The 21,729-nt window shown below is 61.9% G+C and overlaps 2 protein-coding genes and 1 long non-coding RNA gene across 3 annotated transcripts; 2 read left to right on the top strand and 1 right to left on the bottom strand.

Annotated features, from left to right (window-relative positions):
* The first annotated feature begins 1,147 nt into the window (after positions 1-1,147).
* Positions 1,148-2,648, top strand: LOC105106589 (EKC/KEOPS complex subunit LAGE3). The gene is made up of 3 exons (XM_011000388.3): positions 1,148-1,382; positions 1,698-1,826; positions 2,077-2,648. The coding sequence occupies exons 1-3, from the start codon at positions 1,168-1,170 to the stop codon at positions 2,189-2,191; spliced, it is 459 nt and encodes a 152-aa protein (XP_010998690.3). The 5' UTR covers positions 1,148-1,167; the 3' UTR covers positions 2,192-2,648.
* A 2,496-nt stretch (positions 2,649-5,144) lies between these two features.
* Positions 5,145-20,645, bottom strand: PLXNA3 (plexin A3). The gene is made up of 33 exons (XM_064482741.1): positions 20,514-20,645; positions 18,038-18,661; positions 17,178-17,717; positions 16,464-16,646; positions 15,294-15,422; positions 15,121-15,221; positions 14,715-14,838; positions 14,480-14,636; positions 14,301-14,400; positions 14,047-14,161; positions 13,670-13,870; positions 13,385-13,481; positions 13,044-13,234; positions 12,819-12,964; positions 12,631-12,751; positions 12,387-12,523; positions 12,106-12,276; positions 11,715-11,808; positions 11,390-11,629; positions 11,169-11,312; positions 10,855-11,089; positions 10,609-10,751; positions 10,278-10,534; positions 10,111-10,177; positions 9,871-10,017; positions 9,628-9,787; positions 9,383-9,486; positions 9,075-9,171; positions 8,630-8,820; positions 8,156-8,325; positions 7,365-7,577; positions 7,002-7,152; positions 5,145-6,203 (listed from the first exon to the last, which is right to left on the bottom strand). Exons 2-33 carry the CDS (start codon positions 18,632-18,634, stop codon positions 6,108-6,110), a joined length of 5,619 nt encoding a protein of 1,872 aa, XP_064338811.1. The 5' UTR covers positions 18,635-18,661; positions 20,514-20,645; the 3' UTR covers positions 5,145-6,107.
* LOC135320121 (uncharacterized) lies at positions 10,013-13,699 on the top strand. The gene is made up of 4 exons (XR_010379338.1): positions 10,013-10,147; positions 10,316-10,463; positions 10,871-12,983; positions 13,576-13,699. It is a non-coding gene; the product is annotated as an uncharacterized LOC135320121 (long non-coding RNA).
* Positions 20,646-21,729: the final 1,084 nt, after the last annotated feature.

The raw sequence follows: 21,729 nt of genomic DNA on the forward strand, positions 1-21,729 counted from the left end.
AAGGGCCAAGGGAAAGTGTCTTAGGATTTTAAGCAGGGACACGGTGTGACATGACTTATGCTAGACATTCAGAACGGATTCTGCTGTGTGGAGGACAGGCTGCAGAGGAGCAGGCATAGAGGAAAACTAGTCAGAACGCTGTCAAAGGGCTCGGGGAGGTACGGGGGCTGCCCCTGGGAACTAGCAATGGAGAGGGAGGGACGTGGGCTGATTGAGGGCCTACTTTGAGGGGAGATCCAACAGGATTTGATGATCCAGTTCAGCTTCGAGTCCTTCCTTGTGATTACAAAGGAGGACAATAGAAAAGTAACAGGCCTATCAGCATCGGAAATTTCACGTCACTTTAAAACCTTATTTTGGATGAAAAATGCCACGTAAGGTCGCTCTCAAAACCTTGCCGGGGAGACAGAAGAAAGAAGTTAAAATCACCCACGATGGCGTCACACAGAGAGAACGAGTAATTTTACACCCTGGCATGTTGTCCTGGGATTCCTATACGCATCCACAGTCACTCACTGAATTGGGATCCCAGCGATTTTCGTTTTGCACTCTGACGTTCCACACAGGACATTAGCCCTGTTCCCCTGCCACTACTTTAGTTCAGGCCCTGTCATTTCTCTCCTTGCCTCTGTGCGGGGGTCCCCGCAGGCGGGCTCGACGTCCACGCAAGCCACTCAGTGTTCTTCCTAAAAAGCAAACCGGTCGGCCCGGCCGGTCGGCTCCTTTACCGCCTGCTTTGGTTTTTCCGCTCACACCTGCGACGGAGGCCGGGTGCAGAGCGGTAGCCCTCCGGGGCTATCCGACCCCACCCCCCTCCACAAGTCACTTCCACGTCCATGTGGAGTCACATGTCTCGGGGACGTTGGGAACGGACAGGGCGTGAACCGGGCCAGGCACCCGGTGGCCTCACACGTGGTCTGGCGGGGAAGGGGGTGGGGTCGGCAAGGATGGAGGGGGCTGCGGAGGGACCGCTTGCGCAGGCGGGCGGGGCGGAGTCAGCGCGGGGGCGGGGCTTCACGGGGGAGCCGGGGTTTCTCGGCCGCGGGCGGGGCGGGGTCAGCGCTGGGGGCGGGGCTTCGGGAGGGAGCCCGGGGTTCTCGGCCGCTGGTGGGCGCGGCGAGCCGACCGGCGTCCGGAGGGCGGAGTCGGAGGCGGAGCGCGGCAGCCATGCAGGCGGCGGGCGCGGAGGCGAGCGCAGGCGGCGCGGCGGGCGGCGCTGGAGCCCGGGACCGTCAGGATGGCCTGGGCAGCCCCGGAGGCGCAGGGGTAGCAGCCGCTGCAGCCGGCGGAGCTCCGCGTGTAGCGCCAGCACAGCCCACTTCGGGGCCGGGCGGAAACCCCATGTCCACGGCCGGAAGGCCGAGAAGCCGACTGCACGAATTGCATCCTGCCCGAGGGGGCAGCGGAGAATGGGCTGGGGGCTGCCTGCTGTGGGAGGTGGGACAGAGGACCAGATGAGTCAGGGGCAGCCAGGGAGCGAAGGGGAGAAGGGGGACTCGGGCTGCGGGGTACGGGCCAGGCACGGCGGGGGGAGAAAAAATGAGAGCAGGGGGCACCGGGGTGGCTGGGGTGCATTAGAATGGGCCAGGAGTGGGATGGAAGCGGCCCCGAAGGGGCTGGGGCTAGTCAGGGGGGGCCGGAGACAGGGCCCAGCGCACAGAAGCTACGTGGATGGTGCCTTAACCGAATCTCGCCAGCGCCCTAGACGTGCCTTTCCCGTCCACCTTGGAGGCGGAGATCGCCCGTGGGTCCCTGGCCCCAGATGCCGAACCCCACCGAGGGGCGGTTCGGAAGGAGCTCACAGTCAGCGGCAGCCTCCTGGCGGTGTAAGTTCTAGAAGGGGCTGATGGGGAGGGGCGGCAGGTGGCCGGGTCTGCCCGGAGGGGCGCTCGATTGGCAACGTGGGGCCACTCAAGGGTTGGGCCTAGGGAGGTGACCCGGTGCGCTGCACCCAGCTCCACCTGAGGGGCACTCTAAGGGAGATGGCAAAGGGCGCAGGGTCATAGACGAGCAGGGCGGGGACGGTGGGACTTAGCACCTCCCTCCAACTGGGTTTTCTTTTTCCCTCCCTTTCAGCCGCTGGAGAGCTGAAGATTCCCGCCTCCTGCGAATTTCCATCGTCAACTTTCTGGACCAGCTAGCTCTGGTGATGCGGACCCTGCAGCGCTTTGGGCCCCCTGTTTCCCGCTAAGCCAGGGAGGGGGAAGGAGGTTAAGGTCAAACCTTGTGTCCCTTCCTAGACAGCGCATCCTTCCTAGGGGGGTGACCCCCACAGTAGTAGCCGCTTCACTGTGGGGCCTCCTCTTTTGCCTGTACTGGCGCTTGGGCGCTCAGGGTCCCCTTGGTTTGTTTGGTGCTTAAATGCTTATTAACTACAGAAAATAACACTGAGCTATGATGCTGTGTCTGAATTCGTTTTCAACTGTGGCACCTCCAAATGTTCCTGCCTTTGTCCTCTGGTTGGAGGGGAGGTTCTGGGATCCAGATTTTCAAATAGCACAACATAATTGAAGACAGTTTAAGATGTGGAAGAAGAGAGGTCCTGTCACTCAGTATTAACTACTGTCACCATTCTGGAACATTTCCTTAGTTTTATAGTTGTATTTATGTACCAAATGTATAACAATAATATATATTTTGCAAGCTTAGCATTTTTCCTGATATTTTTCATCTAACTAACGTGAACTTTTTTTCCTAACAATTCTTCGAAAGCATTATTGAAGGGATACGTAAAAGATAACATTATTGAGCATTTAAATCACTGTCAATTTTTGACATATTATAAGTAAAGATTCAGTGGAATTCTTGTGTATAAATCTTTGCATGAATGATTCTTAAGATAGGTTAAAAGAGGTAGAATTGGTTAAATGTTTACAGTTCTCAATCTGAAGTGTGGAATTGCTCTCCAGAAAATGTACTGTCCCACCAGAATGCTGGTTGCCCACATCCTTGTCACCACTGCGTCTCCTCGGCAAAATTAAAAAAAAAAAATTGGGGGGTGGGGGGTGGGTAACTAGGTTTGTTTGTTTGCTTGTTTGTTTGTTTCTTAATGGAGGTACTGGGGATTGAACCCAGTACCTCGAGTATGCTAAGCAGGCAGTCTACCACTGAGCAAAACCCTCCCAACCTCGGCAAAATTTTTTAAAAACTTGGTTTGCTTGAGAAGAGGAAACAACCCGGAAACACCACAGTAGGAGCTTTGTGGCTCACTGGCCTGCTCTCAGGCCAGTGAAGAAAAAGTGCTGGGACCGTGGTTTAAGCCTTTAGTTAGAAGGAGGTGGCTCCTGGGAAAAGATGTCATATCCTGCAGCCTTGCTAAACTCACTTATTCTAGTAGCTCTTTTGTAGCTGCCGTTGGGTGTTCCCCGTAGGTGATCATGTCTTCTCGGAATGAAGGCAGTGTTACCTCTTCCTTTCCAATCTGGAGGCCGTTCAGCGATGAATTTCTCTCCTAGTTAAGGGTTGGATTCTCCTGCTCTGTATCCCCTGGTAGTTTTTGATTCAGTGTCAGACACTGAGCCTTTGCCCTTGGAGTCTTTCAAGGTCTGCTGCCTGGGACCAGAGCGGCTTTCAGTGGAGGAGCCATCTTTTGTCCACCCTTCTGAGCCCTGGCCCGATGCCTGTTGAATGGCGAGGTTTGCCCTTCTGGCCGGTGGGGACAGCTGCAAGTCCCTGTCTTGCTTGAGCGCTGGGCAGTTACCTTTCATCCACTGGGGTGGCCCAGTCCCCGGCCTCAGTTTCCTCAGGAGCCTGTGCTGCTCGGTGGTCTGTGTGTCCTCCCGTGGGACCCTCTGCCCGGGTGCAGGGCTCCCTCCTCTCCGGTCCTCCGCCCACCAGGCTGGCCCCAGACCCAGGGAGCCGGCTGGACTCCGTCTGGAAGGTCTCTGGGACAGTGAGCTGGGGCCAGTGCACGGCTTCCCTCTTCCTTTCTCGTCTCCCAGAGAGCCCTGACTGTCCTTCCCCGCCCGACAGCCACCCTCTTCACAGCCTGTGTTTCATGTATTTTGCCTGGTTCTAGGGAGTTCTTTCAGGTTAAGTGGCAGGGCAGATCCGGTCCCTGTCACTCCACACAGGTGAACAGCCTGCCTTACAGAACCTGGAGCACCCTGACGTGGGCTGGAGGGAGGGAGGTGCTGTTGGTGGGGATGGTGGCGGTGGTCGTGATGTGACGACGGTGATGGAGAGTCTCACCTGACCGCGTGCAGCAGCTGTGGTGGCTTCAGTGAGGTTCTTTTTCTTTCTCCCTTTTTAAAAAATCATTTTTTAAGACCTCGCTTCTTGATGGGGAGGTGAGAATTTAGCTCTTTCATGCCACTGCCCCGTTTCCCCTCCCCCTCCTCCCCAAATGGTTTTGTTCTCTTCATTTACTGGGGTTTCTTTTTCCCCTGAGGTTAAAAATGACCTTGTTTTCTTCATTGGCTTAGTTTCCGTAACCACATAGTGGTTGTTTTAAGGCCATCTTCCTCGGCGAGTTCTCTCCCCTTCCTGTCTGGTTCTCTGTGGGCCGCCTGCCTGCACAGCTTTGTCCTGGGACGTCCCTTGGTCAGGGCTTGACTCCTGATCCTGAACCACACCGCTTTCGCTGTATTCTTTTACCTCTTTGTGTTTACTTGTTTGTGTTTGAAGTCAGGTTGAGCCGGGTCTGACTTCCATACTGTAAATTAGGAGTTTCAGCAAACACAGAGTTGTGTATCCACCACCATGGTCTGCTGCCGTGACTCCACCCACGGGTGGACCTCACAAGCTGCTGGAGGCTTTAACACCTAAGTCAGGTCACAAAGCTCCTCTGTTCCAAACCCCTCAGGCTCCCCTCTTACTCAGAGACAAAGACAAAGCCGGGGCAGAAACGGGGACACTGGCTTCCAGGTAAGAGACAAGGGCGGCCTGGACCCGTCTGGGGGCCGTGGAGGTGGGGAGAAAGAAACAGACTGAATGGACCTGGAAGATGGAGCCACCAGGACTTGCTGATGGAGTGGCAGGGCCCTGGACCTCCTCAAATCCTCAGAAACCCTGCAGTGAGTCACCCTTCCTCCCGCACAGCGGGTCCAGCTGAGCCAGAGTCCAACCGTCTCCCCACCTGCTTCCACGTGCCTGGAACAGCCACCTCCCCCCACCCCCCGACAAAGGCGCACACCGGCTGCATTCTCGCAACTTTAATTGGAGGGGAAAAAAAATTACATGGACAAAGAAATCCTCATGCAAGAAGGAAAAAAGGAGCAAATTGGGTGTCCAGGCCCGCGGGACGGGGTCCGCTTCCTCAGAGGAGGCAGAAGAGCAAAGGAGTAAGGCACTGCTGCCTCGGCCCCGGCCCCTCGGGCAGGCCCAGGACCAGGACCAGGACGAGACAGGGCAGCGGAGGGGGAGGGTCTGGGCGCGCGCAGACCACACGGCGGGATGTGGAGGTAGGGCCCGGAGAAGGAGGGGCAGGCCCCGGACGGACGAGCCTGGTTACAGCTCCCGAGGCGCTCAGGGAGAACAGGGCCCTGGGAGGAGTTTCCAGTCCCATCCCCGAGAGGCTCGGAGGGGCTTCCTCGGCCCCCTCCCCTTGGCACAGCCACCGTCGGAGGGCAGCTTCGGGGTCATCACCCACCCGGAGTGCTGCTGGTGCCCAGGCCCCCTCTCGGAGTGGGTGGGGGCAGCCTCGGCCAGGGTGAGGGGCCAGAGGCCAGGCCAAGGCTGACTGTCACAGGGGAGCCAGGGGGCGCACGGAGAGGAGGTGCGTGTATCTTGGAGCATCCCCGGGGAGGGCGTTGGGGGCGGGGATTCACAGATGGAGATGGTGAGGAGAGATAAATTAAATAAATAGGTGGTCGGGGTATAAATAGTAAAGGGGTCAGGGGCCGTCACGACGCCTGCGCACGAGGGCGGGGGGTATTGCTGCTGCCGGGGTGGGGGGCTTAGTCCTGTCACCCCTCCCCACACAGGGCCCAAGGCAAGGCACTAATGAAGGGGACCCGGGGCGCCGGGGGCATCTTGGCCCGATGTCCTTTCCTGCGCCCCGGGCCCAGGGCTCAGCCCGAGACCCAGGCGTGGGACGCCCCCTTCCCGGGAGGGACGCGAAGACGGCTCAGGACTGAGAAGCCCCCTCCTCACCGGTTCCGCCACCCTTAGCTGTTGCCGGACACGAGGCTGATGATCTGTTCCAGCTTCTGGCGCAACTTATGCTTCCGACAAGAGGCATCTCGGTCCAGAGCGGTGAGCACCTGGGGGAGGAGGGCCCGAGCTGGGCTCTCGAGGAGGGGTTGCCCCTCTCGGCCCAGCCCCCCCACTCCCCAGCAGGAGTGCTGTCCCCCTCTGCCTCCCTCTCCCCACCGGGGCCCTGGGCACGTGGGCGGGGCTGCAACCTCTCTGAAGCCTCAGCAGACATCCTCCCGCTGCTCCTCAACCCCAAATCCTCCCCCAGTGCAGAACTTTCTCCTCCTGGCCACAGCCCGAGCGCAGCCCTGGGGGCCCTCCCAACCCCCTCGGACTCCGCTCCGCTGCCGGCTGCCCCTCTTCTCTGCCCGCTCTGAGTGTCCCAGGGCTCTCAGTGCTGGCGCCGCTTCTCCCTCTACAGTGGCCCATGGCCCCCACCCCTAGCCTGGTTCGCTCATCTGGGCTCAGTGTTTTCAGGGCCCTGTCCTGACTCACACGTTCTCTCCAGCCAAGAATACAATCCTGAAGCCCACACCTGCCTTCCCTGCTTACTGACATCAGCCACAAACCGGGCAATGGGCTGACCCACCCTCCTTCTGGCCCCACCCCATCCCCGTCAGCCCACCCCTCCCCATGCTCCTGGCCCTCAACTTTTGCCCAGCCAGAACTTTGTGCTCCAGCCCGTGGCTTCTCTCCTGGGTTCATCAAATCCCAGCATCTACAGATGGGCTAGCTTAAGGGCCTGTTCTGGGGAGGAATTGTGAGTCATCTGAGAGGTGGGTCCCTGAGGCCCACCAAACACCTGCCATTGCCACTGGCTGCACCCTCAGAGCCAGATCCTGGGGTCCCATGGGGGTGGCACGCACCTCCTGGCGGTACTTGGTGACATAGAAGTAGAGCTCGCTGAGTGCACTTAGGACATTGAAGTCACTGGCATGGAGACGAGACTGTTCCACCAGATAGGCGTCCATGTCCTGGTCACTGATGGATGCCATCTTTGCTATGTCCCGGTAGTACCTGTTGGGACCCTATGTAGGTCACACCTGCAGGTGCCACAGAAGCCAAAGCCCCGGCCCTGGTGGCCAGGCCAGCCTCTGGGCCTTTCTCCTGAAGCCAGCCCACCTCACACAAGCCTGCCCAGGGAAGGCAGCTCCTGCCCCCTCACTTAGCAGCAGTGTCCCCGGGGCTTCCTGGCCCCACCTCCCGCCCCACCACAGGGTAGGGCCCACCTCTCCACCCAGCTCTTGTAGTTGGGGATGTCCTTGGCATAGAGCAGCTTGTTGGAGGGCGAGTCCTTGCCCAAGCGGTGCTCAGACGTGGAGCAGGAGTCCATGAAGGTCTGGGCCACCACCGACAGGCAGGCGTCCGTGATGCTGCTCTTGTGGATGTCGAACACGAACTGCGGGTTCTTGATCACGTTCACCCAGAAGCGCAGGGGCAGGCTGGACAGAGGGACAGATACCCGCAGCTCCCCAGTCTCACCAGGAGCACCCTCCTGTCAGCGCTCACCTCCACAGCCACTGTCTGGCCACGTCTGGCCCACAGGCAGCAGGAGCGACTGGGGCCACTGAGAGCAGCCTTTTCTTTTAATTTTCTGCCAGACTTTAAGCAGTGAGAAGTAAGAGTAAATGGCCTTCTGTCCTCAGTGAGTCTCAATGCCTCCTACCCCAACCCTCCACACAGCGACCACCTGGACTTGCTTCCAGCATCTCTGCTCTGTGTCACCAGTATCACAAGCTCAAAGCCCTGGAGGGCTAGGGGCCACCTCTGGGTGCTGGCCCCACTACTGACACCACACCTGCCCAGTTGCCCCACAGAGCCCCCACCTCCGGAATCATGCCCATGTGCTCTACCTGCTTGCTGGCCCCACTGATGCCAGGCCTCTGTCCTCTCCTGCCAGGATGACTGCTCCAGCCCCCATCAGTCACCCTGACTGTAGTCCCTGAGTCTTGGCAAAGCCCTCAACCTCTTCTGCCCACCCATCCCCAGAGGTCCTGCAGCGGCCTAGCACGGGCAGTACCAGTTGCTCTTCCAGGTGTGGCGCACATCAGGATCGCTGATCTGCCGCTGGTCGGCCTGCTCATCCAGGAAGTCAAACATGTACTTGATGGCCAAGGGCAGGGCCGAGCCCCGGTGCGCCGTGCTGAACACGGTCTCAAAGAGATCGTCCACGAACTTCTGTAGCGTGCCCTGCAGGGGTGCAGCGAAGGCACAGGCTGAGAGGGATCCAGGGTGGGATGTCCCCACAGCAAGACAGATGGGAACAGAGAGATTCTGCAATGAGCAGGGCTTCCCTGGCTGGCCAACAGCTCAGGGAGAGGCTCGGCCTCCAGCCTGGGGTGGGTGGGAGTTCCCGTAGCAAAGGCCTTGAAAAGTCCATTGTGATTTGAACACTCTCACGGTCCTTTCCCCAGGCAGCCCGGCCAACCCCAGGGCCCAGGCCCAGCTAGGAAGTATCTGTGCTAAGCCACAGTGGTGCAGGGCCAGCCCGCACCTTGGTGGCCAGGAGCCGCGTCAGGTAGATCTCCGAGACCATCTTGCTGCCACGGTCTCCCTCTCGGTGATCGACATGGTCGTGGTTCTTCACCAGATGCCACAGCTTGGTGCCTGTCTCCTGGTCAGGAGTGATCATGGGCGCCCGAGAGCGGAGGCTGTCGGGGCTGCTGGCCGTGCGGAGCAAGCTCTCTGGGGCAGAGATGGGTGCCCCTTAGGGCTCTTGCCCTACTCTGGCCAGGGGTCCCTGCAGGCCGAAGGGGCCCATCGGCTCTCACTGGCCCACTGCCCTTCAAGGCTCTCAGGAACTGGAGACCTTCCGAGAGCAGGGTCCAGGAAGGCTGCCAGAGCCCAGCTGACCATTCGGCCAGGGCACTCCCAGTGACAGCTGACACAGCCTTGAAGGGCACAGGGCCAGCAGAGATCACCCCACGGAGGACACCTACCATAGCGGCTGAGGGAGCGGGTGAAGGTGAAGGAGTTGGCCATGTTATAGGCTGACACTTGTTTGGGCACCAGGGCCACCAAGGAACCATCTGTCACCTGGAGACCCCGGAGATAGAGAGGGGGCAATGTGGGAGGCTGGGACGCCAAGGGGCCTGAGCCACCATCTATCCAGACCCGGCAGGGCCCATGCAGGGCAGCTCCCAATGCTCCCCGAGGAAGGCCTGGGTGCGGGGGTGAGAGGGGGAGCAGCAGGGCCGGGCCATGGCTCCCGGGGGCCCTGGCAGTGAGGGCACCTCCAGCTCCTCACCTGGTAGTGTGCCAGCGAGTTGACCCTCTTCCAGTCATACTCGATCTTGGTGGTGACATCCTCATCCTGGAGAATGATGCGGGCCATGCGGCCCTGACGCCACTCTGTAGGCCACAGACAGCTCTGGGGTCCTGCTTAGGATCACCTGAGACCCCAGGCCACTCCCCTCAGGGTACAGAGCTCAGCTGGGGAGCGCAAATGCCAGCCAAGGTAACACGGCCACAGGAGGCGGGCAGAGGCCTCACCTAGGTCCATGTCCTCGGCTTTAGGGCGCTGGGAGTATGGGATGCCCTTGTACACAGCATCCAGCAGCTTGTCTTTGGCCTGGGTGATACTGTCACAGTTGAGAACCTTCACCGGGACCTGAGTGCTGCCCTCACTCTCCGGGCACACACAGTGCAGGGTCTGTGGGCCAGGGAGACCACAGGGAGGGTTCTGGGTGATGTCCCCTTGGGCCCGGAGCCCTGCCCACTTAGCCCCCCACTCACCAGTGTCTTGTAGTCGATCTGCTGCCGGATGAGCTTGTCCTCGCTCAGGGAGTAGCGCGCCTCGCCTGTGATGGCATCGATGGGGCCCTTCTCCATCTGCTGCTTGATGGCACAGTACAGCAGGAAGAGCGGCTCCCCGGCACACTCCTGTGGGCGGGCAGGCAGGCACACAGCTTGCTGCCTGCCTGACAGCCGGCAGCTTCCCCACTCACCTCCCAGCGGCCTGCCCTCTCCACCTACCTTCAGGAATTTATGCAGCAGGAAGGTGAACCAGTTGGTAAGCATCTTCTCAGCCACCGACTCGGTCCTAGGTCGAGAGAGGTGCTAGGGCCCCAGCCAGGCAGGGCCAGGCTATGAGGGTGGGGCCTACCCAGGGCAGGGCTGGCAGGGGTGGGGCGGCCAAGTACCTGCGCAGCAGCAGCTTAGGGTGGTTCTTGCTCTCAAGGTTTTTCTCTATGAGGTCCGCCAGCAGTTGCTTGAGCAGCCCTGTGGCGTAATCGAGGCGGCTCTGCAGGGCCACCATGGTGAGGGAGGCCACCGTGCCACGGTCGCGCATGGAGAAGCTGCGCTGGGCCTCCAGCGTGTGGATGAAGGTGAGCACGAAGGCGCGGCTGTGCAGCAGCTGCCCAAAGAGACGCAGCGCCTTCTCGACGTTGGGGGGGGTCTGCGGGGGACAGGCTGTCTCAGAGGGGCGGGGGTGGCCCTGGGGGGCATGGGCAGGTCGTGGTGGGGACTCACGTCCAGCTCCTTGAGCACCGGGTGGGCCTCAATGCCCGGGAAGAGCACACGCACAGCGTAGGTCCGGTAATCCAGGAATGGGATCTGCACCCCATCCATGTGGTTTGTCAGCTCGTTGATGTCCGTCTGCAGCTCAGCAAAGGCTGGGGAGGGGAGGGCCGAGGGTGGTGAGAATGAGCAGAGCAGGAGGAGGGAGGAGGGAGGCCCCCCACCCCCCACCCTGCACCCCCACCCCCACCCAGGCACCTTCCTTGCATTCCAGGGCCACCCGGGACTCCAAGTTGTCCATCTGTAGCTGCAGCCGCTTCAGTGTGCGGTCTGCATCCTGAGTCTTGCGTTTGTAGGCGACCAGCACCGCGGTGATGGCCAGCAGCAAGAGCCCACCCCCCGCTGCCAGCCCCACCATGGCTGGCAGGGTCAGCGCCCGCTCGGCCGTGATGTGCAGGGTGCCCAGCCAGAACTCCAAGCCGCCCACCAGCACCTGCGGGGACAGGCTCGCCGTGAGCTGACCCTCACAGTACTCCCAAGCTCCCCTGGTGGCCTCCCTCCCCGCTACCCACCATGACAGGCTGCCGGCCTGTCTGGCGCGGGGAGTCACACAGGAGTTGCGTGTCTGAGACAGTGAGCGCACATGGCTGGCCCCCAATCAGCACCGTGTAGTTGAGGCGGGAGCTGCCAGCTGCTGCAGGGATCAGATTCTTGCCCTGCGGGTAGAGGGCCGGGTCAGCCAGGGCTCCCTGCCTCCCTACACTCCTGTCCCTGTGCCCCACCTCGCAGGCACCTTCAGCACGACGTGGGAGCCCGGTTTGACATCCAGGACACCAGAGGGCCCCAGCGGCTCGAAGCTGGGGTCGGGGTAGTAGGTGAAAGAGGACCGGTTGAGGGAGCGGGCGGTCTGCACGTGGTCCAGCAGGAAGCCAAACTCATCTGGGTGCTCGCCCTGGGCCTGCAGCTGGGGCCGCCCCAGGAAGATGCCAGGGGCCTTGCACAGCATGGCAGTGTCGTTGATCACGTGGCACGTCTGCAGGGATGAAAAGGGGCAGCCTGGCACATGGGGCCACAGGCGGCAGGGCGTCAGGGGCAGGAGGAAGGCAGCTGGCACTCACATTGGTGGTCTCGATGCCCCGGTACTTGGCCCGGACCCGGGGCTCCTGAACCGTCAGCAGGTGGGTCCCACTCACAGTGATGGCTGTGCTTCCACTAGGGACAGGGGTGAGGGGCCTCAGCCTTCCTCCCCACTGCCCTCACCCTGCCCTGGAAGGGTATTTAGGCTGCCATGGGGGCCCAGGACCTCCCCATTTGGGTCCACCGGTGGGTGCCCAATGCCGTGTGCTCGGGAGGAGCTTGCCCTCTCTGCCGGTGAGGGCTCAGGCTCAGAGGAGGTGTATCTTGATGCCTGAGGCCTCAGTCACGGGGCAAGGCCCCAGGACAGGAGCTCGCGGGCCCCAGCCCCAGCCCTCTCTATGCTAGGTGGGCCCTGCTCCCCTGCGGTCTTACTTGATGATGCTCCAGGTGGGTTCAAGGCGAGTGACGGTGGGGTCCTGGGTGTAGGTGTAGAGGACTCCAGGACTGGAGATGTTGGCGCGGTCAATGGCCAGGGTGATGGGAGCCTGGCTTGGGCCCAGGGTGGAGATGGGCGAGATGCACACAATCGCCTCAGCATCTCTCCTACATCAGTGAGTGGGGCACTTGGAGGCGGTGGCCCAGGGCTGCCACCCACTGGCCCTGCCGGTCCCCTATCCAATACTCAGCCCCAGGCTGGGATGGCCTTGGCCCACCTCACGAACTGGCACTCGCCATCTCTCACAGTCACTGTGACCCTGCTGCCGGCGTCCAGAGAACTCCCGGAGATGGTGAGTCGCGTGCCCCCTGAGGCTGGGCCCCGACTGGGAGTCACGCGGTTGAACATTGGTGTCTGTGGGAGAAGCAGCCCTGAGGCGGGGGGAGGCAGCTGGGGCTGGGGCTGGGCCGCACCCCCCTCAGAAGGGGCTGGAGAGGGAAAGGGGTGGGCTGGCTACGCACCACGAAGCTGTAGAGCTGCTCAGACTGTGTGCGGAAGTCAGCCGAGCAGTCACCCACGCAGAGCTCTGCAGGCCCGGGTGGCGGGTTGGGCACCAGCGACTCCTCCATCTCACACACGATCCTAGGGGACAGAGGAGGTCAGGTCTGGCGCGGCGGGCGGGGCCCCAGGGCCACGGGGCTACACTCACCTCTCGGCACTGATATACTCAGCAGGGATGGAGTTGCAGCGCACACCGGCCACCCGCAGGCCCACCTCTCGGGAGGTGAGACCCAGGTTCTCGCCCACAATGGTGATCCGGGTGCCTCCCTCCTTGGGTCCCATAAGCGGGTGGATCTGCAGAACAGGACAGGAGGTGAGAGGGTGAGCCGAGACTCATGGGTACCCAGAGGGTGGCGGGTAGCGGGAGACTGACCTGGGCGATGCGGGGGTGGCTGCAGCGTGTGCCCTTCTGGTTTGGGTGCATCCAGTTGGTCTTAGGGGACGGGCAGTGGGCCCGCAGCTGGCACCTGTGTTCCGAGACGCACCAGCCGCAGTTGAAGCGGGGGTCAGCCTTGAGGCAGAGGCCACAGCTGGGCCGCTGTGCCCAGCACTTGTACAGGAGGGCTGTGGGCACAGAGGGCACTGCTGGCAAGCAGTTACAGGGAGCCAGGGGCACCAAGGGCCTGGACCAAGGGTCCCCCTGCCAGCCCGGGCCCCAGCTTCTGCCTAGTCTGCCCCAGGAGGCAAGCTCCTCAGCCCCAGCTCACTCCTCACCTCGGAAGGTAGCAGGCTTGTCGATGGGGAAATCTCCATCCCAGACCACGGAGAAGTCCAGCTCAGTATCACCATACTCGTCACCTTCATAGGAGTACTGGGGGGAGGGACCCGTGTGACCCCAGTGAAGGTGCACAGACCCCTCAGCTCAGGAGTCCCAAGCAGGAGACTCAGGAAGTCTCCTGCCGCAGTCACCTGAGGCTTCTAGACCAAGTTGCTGGGCACAGATCTGCACCATGCCTGGACCTGCACCACCCAGACCCCCGAGGGCGGCGGGGGCCTCACCGAGGCATTCTGGCACTGCACGCTGCTGCTGTTGAAGCGGATGGCGGGCACCCGCTGCTGCCGCCCCTGCACCCGCACCACACACTCATAGCTCTTCTGGCCTGACTGCGGCTGTGGCAGGTTCTTGGCCCGTAGCGTGAGAGGCTGCATGACGCCCACGGGGATCAAGAGGTCCCCACTGGGCAGGATCTCCGGGCAGCCCTGAGGGGAGAACGCCTGTCAGCCGCACACAGATTGCTGCCGTCCGGGCCCAGCCAGGCCAGCCCCACATCGAGGAGGCTCCTAGACAATGATCAAAGGCAGAAAAGGCAAAAAAGCCAGGGGCCCGCACGCGCGGAGCCCAGTCCCCTCACACACGCGTGTGGCGCCCGCCTCACCTCAGGGCTGTGGACCCTGCCCTCCTGGAAGGAGCACTCGTTGGGGTGGCTGGTACACACGTGGCGGTACTTACACCAGTGGCAGGGGTAAGGGCTGCCAACGCAGGACATGCACCTGGAGGGGAGAGGCTTCAGAAAGACCAAGAAGACTGGCCTGGCCCCCGACCGTCCCCCCTGTGGGACACACAGGGGACCCAAGGCACAAGCAGCACATGGGTACATAGAGACGTGAGGCCACGAAGGCCAGCACTCACGACTGGAGGACGCTGCAGTTGTAGAAGACAAAGTCGGCCCCCGCAAACCTCACACCGGTCTCCTTGGAGAGCAGCTGCAGCCGCACAGTGCGCGTGGCCCCTGCAGCGAGCCCAGGGGTGGCCCTGAGTGAGCCTAAGACAGAGGATGCCCCCGACCCAGGCAGCCCCAACCCACTGACCGTGCCCCCGGGTGAGAGCCCGGAGCTCCTGGAAGGAAGGTGAGGGGCAGCGTAGCTCCCCGGAGGGCAGCAGGATGGCCTCGCTCTCGGTCACCTCCTCAAAGGCACAGCTCACGCCGGCGCTGAGGTCTGGCACATTGTGCACAGCCACGGTCAGCTGGGGGAAGCGGAGGACTCAGGGCAGGGGGTGCCCCGACTCATGCACACACAGGCCGCACACCCCAACCCCGCTCACCTGCACCCCAGGCGATGTCACTGACACGTTGTTGGGCCGGACACGCACCTGCACGCACTGGCTCAGCTCCTCAGCAAAGCCACGCGGGGCTGAGGTGCCTGGGCAGGCTCCCTTGCGGCAGCATCTGCATGGGGTCAGGCCAGAACCAATCCCACAGCTGCCCCAGAAGGACACAGAACAGGGGTACAGTGGGGGCCTTGGGGAGACAAGGGGGACAGCCAGCACCACCCACAGTGCCAGGCAACCACGTTCCTCAGCGTCATCTTCTGGGGCCCCAGGGACATTACTCAGGGCAGCAGTTCCATTCATTAGCTAGAGAAAGTAGACGGGGAGGAAGGGGGAGACCACAGGGGCCAGCAAGCCCGTTGTCACCACCCGCCGGCCCGCCCTGCACGGCTGCCCTCACCTGTGCTGCAGCACACACCAGCCGCAGTGCGGGTCTCCAGAGCCCAGGCAGGCTGGGCAGCTTGGGTACTGCTGGCAAGTCTCCACTGGGAGCCGGCTCACCTGGGGACAGACACATCAGCGCCTGCCCCACCCCCCAAGCCCGCCGCCCGCCGCCGCCCGCCGTGGGCCCACCTGCTTCTCACTCAGGAGGTAGATGTGCCGGTGGTCAGGGCTGAAAAGCAGGTCTCGGAGTATGGGGCTGCCGTCCACCACGGGCACCGTCTCGTACAGGTGTGCCTCCTGAGAGCCATCGACCCGCACCTGGGCCGCAAGACCAGCATGGAGGAACAAAGCAGCCTGAGGCCACAGCCGCACCCCAAATACCCAGGCGTCCTCTTCCTGAGCCAGGGAACTTTCCAGGTTGTAGTCAAGCTGAAGCTGGGGCCTGGCGGGGTTCAGCACTCAACCTGCCCCCCAACATCCCACACCCCACAGACAGGGAAGGAGGGCTCAAAGACTGCCCCCTGGAGGCCCTTGGTGGGGACAGCCAGCCAGAAAAGTCTCTCAGGAGACAGAGACAGAGCGGTGGGAGTGCTGCCTAGAGTGGGGTGACGGGCTACAGGGCTGACGGCTAAAAGGGGAGGGCCTTCAGGGCGATCACTCCCTCATAGAATGAGATAGTAACTGTGGTTGTGTAACTGCAAACAGTGAAATCACTAAAATGTGTGCTATAAATGGGAAATGTGTGACGTGGAAGTTACACCTCAATAAAACTGTGACAAATGGAAAAGAAGGACCAGGAGGGGAGCAGACCAGGCCCCAAGGACACAGTGGCTCCCTACACAAGCCTTCCCTGAGCCCCCCAGTCTCCCAGGGGCAGCTCCCATCTCCCGGGTGAGCAGGAGGAGAATTTGGTGCTTGTCCTGACTCCTGTCCCTTCAGAACACAGGGGAGCTCCCAGTCCTGGAAGGGAAGCAGCTGTGGCCCTGCCTGCACTGCCGCCCCAGTGCCAAGAGGAGACAAGAGGGCAAAGGAGGTTAGGTCCACATTTGTTCCCTCGCTTATTCAAGTGAGGACCCAGCAATGACAGCTCCTGCCCTCCTGGCAGAGAGACCCAGAGATAGTCTGGTCTGACCCCAGGGCCACAGGAAGCCAGCAATTCAGGCCACAGCGGGCAGTGGCGCTGGGGAGGGTGGGTGGCCCCTCATGGAGCACAGCTGGGCTCCTGGGGCTCCGCCTAGGAAGTGCCCCTCCCCAGGGCCGTGCCCTATTCAGGGGCGAGAGGGCTCACGTGTAGGCTCTTGACCTCAGCCCTGTCCCACATCTGCCTCAATCCCCACACGTCAAGCTCTCTGGGCCCACCTTCTTCAGACTGCCACTGCGAGTGCCAATGAAGACCACTGAGTGCTGGTGGTAGGTGTAGGCGGCCACACTAGCCATGCCGTCAGCACTGTCAGCCAGCAGGGGCAGCCCCTCAATCACGTGCAGGCCGCCCAGCGGCTGGTTCAGCACCAGTCCACAGAAGTTTCCATTTATCTGCATGGGCTGGTGAAACAAGAGGGGTACCCGTGAGTCAGAGCCCAGGGGCACCAGCGGGACAGAGGCCCTGAGACCCCATGTTCTGGAAGGGAGCAGATTCTGGAGCTCACACCTCACCAGCCAAGACCACCTGTTTGACCTGGGACCCCACAGGAAACTGGGGGCTGAGGAGGGAGAGCAGGCAGGAGCAGGGAGAAGAGAGACCGTGGGGGCACCCACCAGAGGGAGCAGGAGGAACAGGCTTGGGAGGGTGGAAGGGCAGGAAGAGGAAGGCGGTGGTCCACAAACAGATAGTGCCCCCCAAGAAAGATGGTGGGTGGGCAGGCTGGGGAAGAAAGAGAGGCAGCAGATGCAGGGGATGAGAGGGGGTGGGGGATCCCTGAGAGGGAAACATGGGTGTTCCAGGGTGAAGATGTCATTCCCAAGGGCATGCCAAGCCTGGGACAGGCTGGTGAGCCGCCGGCTGCCAGCTGCCACACCACCGCCAGGGTCGGCCAGCCGACCTGGGGCCGGGGGTTGGGGTGGGTGAGGGCTCACGGTGTTGATGCAGGGCAGCTCCTTGTTCAGCAGCCAGGGCAGGGCCAGTGTGCCCTCCCCACGGTAGCAGGACTGGATGCGGCGCCGGATGTGGGCGTTGATGTCACTGAGGGTAAAGAGGCAGAGGATGGTCTGCCGCGGCGGGCTGGCCCGGTTCTTCTGGCCCTGGGAGAAGATGGTGAAGAGGACGTCTTCGTTGGCTGGCACGCCCAGGGCCTGGGCCAGCAGCAGGCCAGGCTTGGCTAGGTGGGCACTCTGCACCAGGCGGTACTCCACGCCGCGCCACGAGCAGCCGATGGGAAATTCCACATACGAGTAGAACTCCGAGTCCCCCGAGCACATGCGCACAATCTTGGATGTGAAGAATTTCTCGCCTGCCGTGTCGAGCAGCGTCTGCTGCGTGTCTAGCTGCAGCGTCAGGAAGTACACGAAAGAGGCGCTTACAAAGCCGTAGACGTAGTAGATGTCAAAGGCTGGGTACAAGGACAGCGTGTCTGAGGGGATCTTGATCTGAGAAGAGACAAACTCATCCTGGTACACCTAGGGAGCAGAATGGGGAGAGAGAATGGAACAAGGCCTGCGTCCATGGCCAACCTCCTGCTAGCCACACTGGGTGGTCCTCAGCATCTGTCCCCCACCCCTACCACCCCCACAATCACGGGATCCCAGGCCAGAAAGGCTCCAGAGGGCCTTCCCATGGCCCAGCCTGTCCTCCTGCCTTCAGCAGCTTGTCCCCTCTGGGAGCCAGCACAGGTGAAGTCAGGAGAGAACTCGTGCTCTTCAGGTAGGTGGGAAGAGAGGGGATGGGGGGAGGGCAGCCAGTCGCCAGAGAGGGTGCGCAGGTAGGCAGGCTCACCCACCAGACTGAACATGTCGGCGCCGTCCTCGTCACCAATGAGCTTTCGGGAGCTCAGGGTGGGGAAGTACTCAGACTTGCCGTCCACGGAGGTGCCCACGAACAGCTTGCTGGGCCCCTGGCCCTGCTCCACAATGACGCCGGCCATGGAATCAGGCTCCTGGGCCCCTGACAGGTAGTGCTCCTTGCGGTGGTGGGGCTCGCCCAGCTTGAAGAGGTCATCCAGGCGCAGAAACTGGCAGATGCCTTGCCAGATGCTGCCGCAGGCCACCAGGCGGCGGGCCGCATAGTCTATGAGCAACAGCTTGTTCACATTGTCCACAGGCGCCAGGCGGTGGGCGCACACACGCATGCTGGGAGGCGGGTAGCAGTGAGCATTGTCCTCGACAGGCCCCGTGACGTGGACCCGCAGCTCCGTCAGGTTGGGGGCCAGCTTGAAGATGCGGTTCACTGCGCCCACAAACACCTCCCCCGTCACCCGGTGCACAGCCAGGTGGGTGAGTGTGGTGTCTGTCACTGAGAAGGCAGGGAAGGGCCTGCTGCTGTCCAGGGCACCCCCCACAGCAAGGAGGAACAGCGGGAGGAGGCGGACAGCAGGCATGGCTGGTGGCTGCACCCAGGGACGGGCCTGAGGAGAGACAATGAGTGTGAGTCAGAAGCCCCCAACCCGGGATGCCCACCCTCTCCCGACCCTGCCTGGTCTAGGGCCCCCGGCAGGCTGAGAGCCATGCCACAGAGGGTAGAGGCCACTCACCCACCACCACACCAGAGCCCCAGACGGTGACCATGGCTGATGGAGAGGAGGGGCCTCCAGCAGGGCGCACGAGTGAGCAGCAAGCGCGGGCAGGCTTGGGGGCCATCAATCATCCCCCACCCACTGCTGGAAAGGAGCCAGGAGGCCTCGCCTCAGCTGGGCCACACCCAAGGGGGCAGCAGAGCCAGATGCCAGGAAAGGCAGGGTGGGAGACTCTCCTGGAAGGAGAACCTAAACACCAGATCACAGAGCTGAGGGTGGACGGCCGCACACAAGAGCAACTGCACACAAGAGCAAATGGCAGGCAAGCCAAGGCCAGGAACACGCCCCACACCCTAGTTGGGGGAAGGGGAAAAGGTAGGGAGAGAACAATCGCAAATGCGGGGGACTGTTAGGACACAACCCCGGGGCAGAGGGCAGAGGCATCAAAGCTTGAGACCAGAAGGGACCAAGGGACTCCACATCCACGTTCCTGGCCCCAGCTGCCTCCTCACCCCAAGGGCCTCCCTCTGCTGGCTGACCAGGAGCCTGCTATCTGGCCTCCTGGCTGCAACACAAAGCCAAGTCGAGCCTGCCCCCACAGCCAAGCACGGAGATGGACATATGTCAGGCTCTGCTTGGGCACAGCCAAATGCCCATGCAGCCCTACACAGCTCTCCCTCCAAATCCAGAGGTCAGCTGGAGAAGGGGGGATGCAAGGGGGCCCACGTTGCCCTATGGAAGGGGTGCAACATTCTCAAATACAGCCAAGACCTTGCGGAGATGGGGGCGGGTGGGCCACAGGAGCAGTACTGGGCTTGGCTGGGTCTTCACTCCTAGGCCACACCCAGGCCTCAGCCAGCTCCAGGCAGCAAAGACAGCAGAGCAGTGTCGTGACAGCCAACGGGGCAGGGCTCAGCAATACCCTTGCAGTGCCCAAGCCCCAAGGGACACACAAGGTACCCAGCTTGGTGGGGTGCAGGGAACCAAACCAAGGGGGCACAGAAAAAAGAAAATATGCATATACTAGAACAAGGCGCAGACCCAGCTTGAAACTGCAAAGTTTCAGCTCAGACTGATCATCTCTCCAGGGCTCTTTTGTCAGGTCCGCATCTTGGACCCCTGGATGCAACAGCCAGAGAAGAAAGGAAGACAGAGAAGGCAGGCCTCATGCCACCCTCACCTCCTCCACACCGCACACGAATAAAAGCCTAAGAATGGGGATAGGACAGGTCGGGAGGGAGACCTGGAGAGGCAGGATTTGCAGCCCAAGTGCCTATCCTAAACCTCAGCCTGTAAGTGGAAGTTTGGGGCATCAAAGGCACACCCAATCTCTCTGCTATAACCCTGCCAGCAGAGCCCAAGGATGGGAGCAGACTCTCGTAGAGACCAGGTTCTAGCGCCGGCTCCCCAATGCCTTGCTCGGTGCTGCTGGCCCAGCTCGCCCTGCCCCCACCAGGGGCACCCCCCTCGGCAGACCCACGGAAAGCCTACTGGATGGAGGCGCCACAGCAGCCCTTGCAGGAGCCGCTCCTCCGCCACAAAGGGTCCCCATTAGGCAGGGGGCTGGCCACGGACAGGCCGTCCCTACTGGCGCCGGGCACGAAGGACCAGTCGGGCCGGCGCCGGAGAGGCAGGGACAGAGCCCGACCCTTTCGAGGACGAGCTGACCCCCTCGGCTGCTGGAGCCCCCCAGCCGCCCAGCAGGCTGGCCCTGCACAGGCGGCGGGGGATGGTGGCCACCTACCTGTCCCTTCGCCGCCGCTGGCTCCCGGTGGCCGGCTGCGGGCCACGTGGACGCGCCTTCGAGCCCCACACCGGCCCCGCTCGCGCGCCCCCGCCGCCGCGCCCCACGGCCTACACCCCGCACGCCAGCGCCGCCGCCGCCCACACACTGGGCCGGCCCGCGGCCGCCGGGGCCTTTTAAATCCGGACCGTACCACCGCGTCGGGCAGGGGCGCCCAGGGAGGGCCCAGCAGGAGGGCTCGCGGGCTGGGGCCCCTTCTCCCCAGGGCCGGGGAGAGGCCCAGGGCGCCGCCCGTGCCTCTCTGAGCGGCCGAGGTCCCGGCCCAGCGAGCCGACTCCCCCGGCGCAATGGCCGCGTCCGCGGCGCGCGCCTTTCCCCCTCCCCCCGGCCCGCTGCCTCGGGCAACCCTGGGACCCGCGCGCCCTCACGCCACACCCCCTAGGGCCCCGGGTGCGCGCGGCAGCCTCGGGCACGCGCAGACCCCTTCCCGCCCCGCCCCGCCCGGCCCACGCGCTCCGAGGCGCGTCCCGGGCCACCTGCTGCGGGTGCGCGGCCTCGCATGTCCCGGCCCTACAGGCGCGCACCGGCCGAGGACCCGTGGATCCTTGTTCAGAACACTCTCCCTGTGAGGGTCCGTAATCCGGAGGGCCCGCGCCTAATAACCTGCAAATATCCAGCCATTTACCCCTGGCCCCTTCCCCAGCATCCGCCTTGGCCCTGAATCTGGGCTTTGCATTCCCTTGGTTTCTTTTTCCTTTTCTTTCTAAACAGCTTTATTGAGATGTGATTCATCTACCATATAAGTCACTCAATTAAAGGGTAACATTCAATGACTTTTAATATGATCACAAAGTTATGCAACCATCCCAACTATCAATTCCAAAAAGTGTTCAGTCGCCCGGAAAGCAAACCCCCATGTGCCCATTAGCAGTCACTACCCAGTCTGTCCCTCAACCACCCCCGTGCCCCTCCTCCTGCCCCAGCCCCTGGCACCCAGTAATCAACTTTCTGACTTCAGATTTCCCTGTTCTGAACTTCTCATGTAAATGAATGAACATCTTTTGTGTCTAGATTCTTTCATACTGAGCATACTGTTTTCAAGGTTCATCCATATTGTAGCAAGTTATCAGGACTCCATTTCTTTCTGGGGCCAAATAATACCCCATGACTTGGATATACCACAATTTATTTTTCCATTCATCAACTGGTGGACATT

This window comes from Camelus dromedarius, chromosome X (assembly GCF_036321535.1).
Source record: "Camelus dromedarius isolate mCamDro1 chromosome X, mCamDro1.pat, whole genome shotgun sequence".
Taxonomy (NCBI): domain Eukaryota; kingdom Metazoa; phylum Chordata; class Mammalia; order Artiodactyla; family Camelidae; genus Camelus; species Camelus dromedarius.

What these genes read in the sequence shown, in the direction of transcription:
- PLXNA3 (XM_064482741.1), bottom strand. Translation starts at nt 18,634, where the DNA reads ATGCCTGCTGTCCGCCTCCTCCCGCTGTTCCTCCTTGCTGTGGGGGGT. An exon ending in GCCACCCCCGCATCGCCCAG is followed by an intron (nt 12,965 to 13,043) that starts GTCAGTCTCCCG and finishes CCTGTTCTGCAG; the next exon opens with ATCCACCCGCTTATGGGACC. An exon ending in CCTAAGCTGCTGCTGCGCAG is followed by an intron (nt 10,178 to 10,277) that starts GTACTTGGCCGC and finishes CTCTCGACCTAG; the next exon opens with GACCGAGTCGGTGGCTGAGA.
- LOC105106589 (XM_011000388.3), top strand. Translation starts at nt 1,168, where the DNA reads ATGCAGGCGGCGGGCGCGGAGGCGAGCGCAGGCGGCGCGGCGGGCGGC. An exon ending in AGAAGCCGACTGCACGAATT is followed by an intron (nt 1,383 to 1,697) that starts GCATCCTGCCCG and finishes GAATCTCGCCAG; the next exon opens with CGCCCTAGACGTGCCTTTCC. An exon ending in AGCGGCAGCCTCCTGGCGGT is followed by an intron (nt 1,827 to 2,076) that starts GTAAGTTCTAGA and finishes CCTCCCTTTCAG; the next exon opens with CCGCTGGAGAGCTGAAGATT.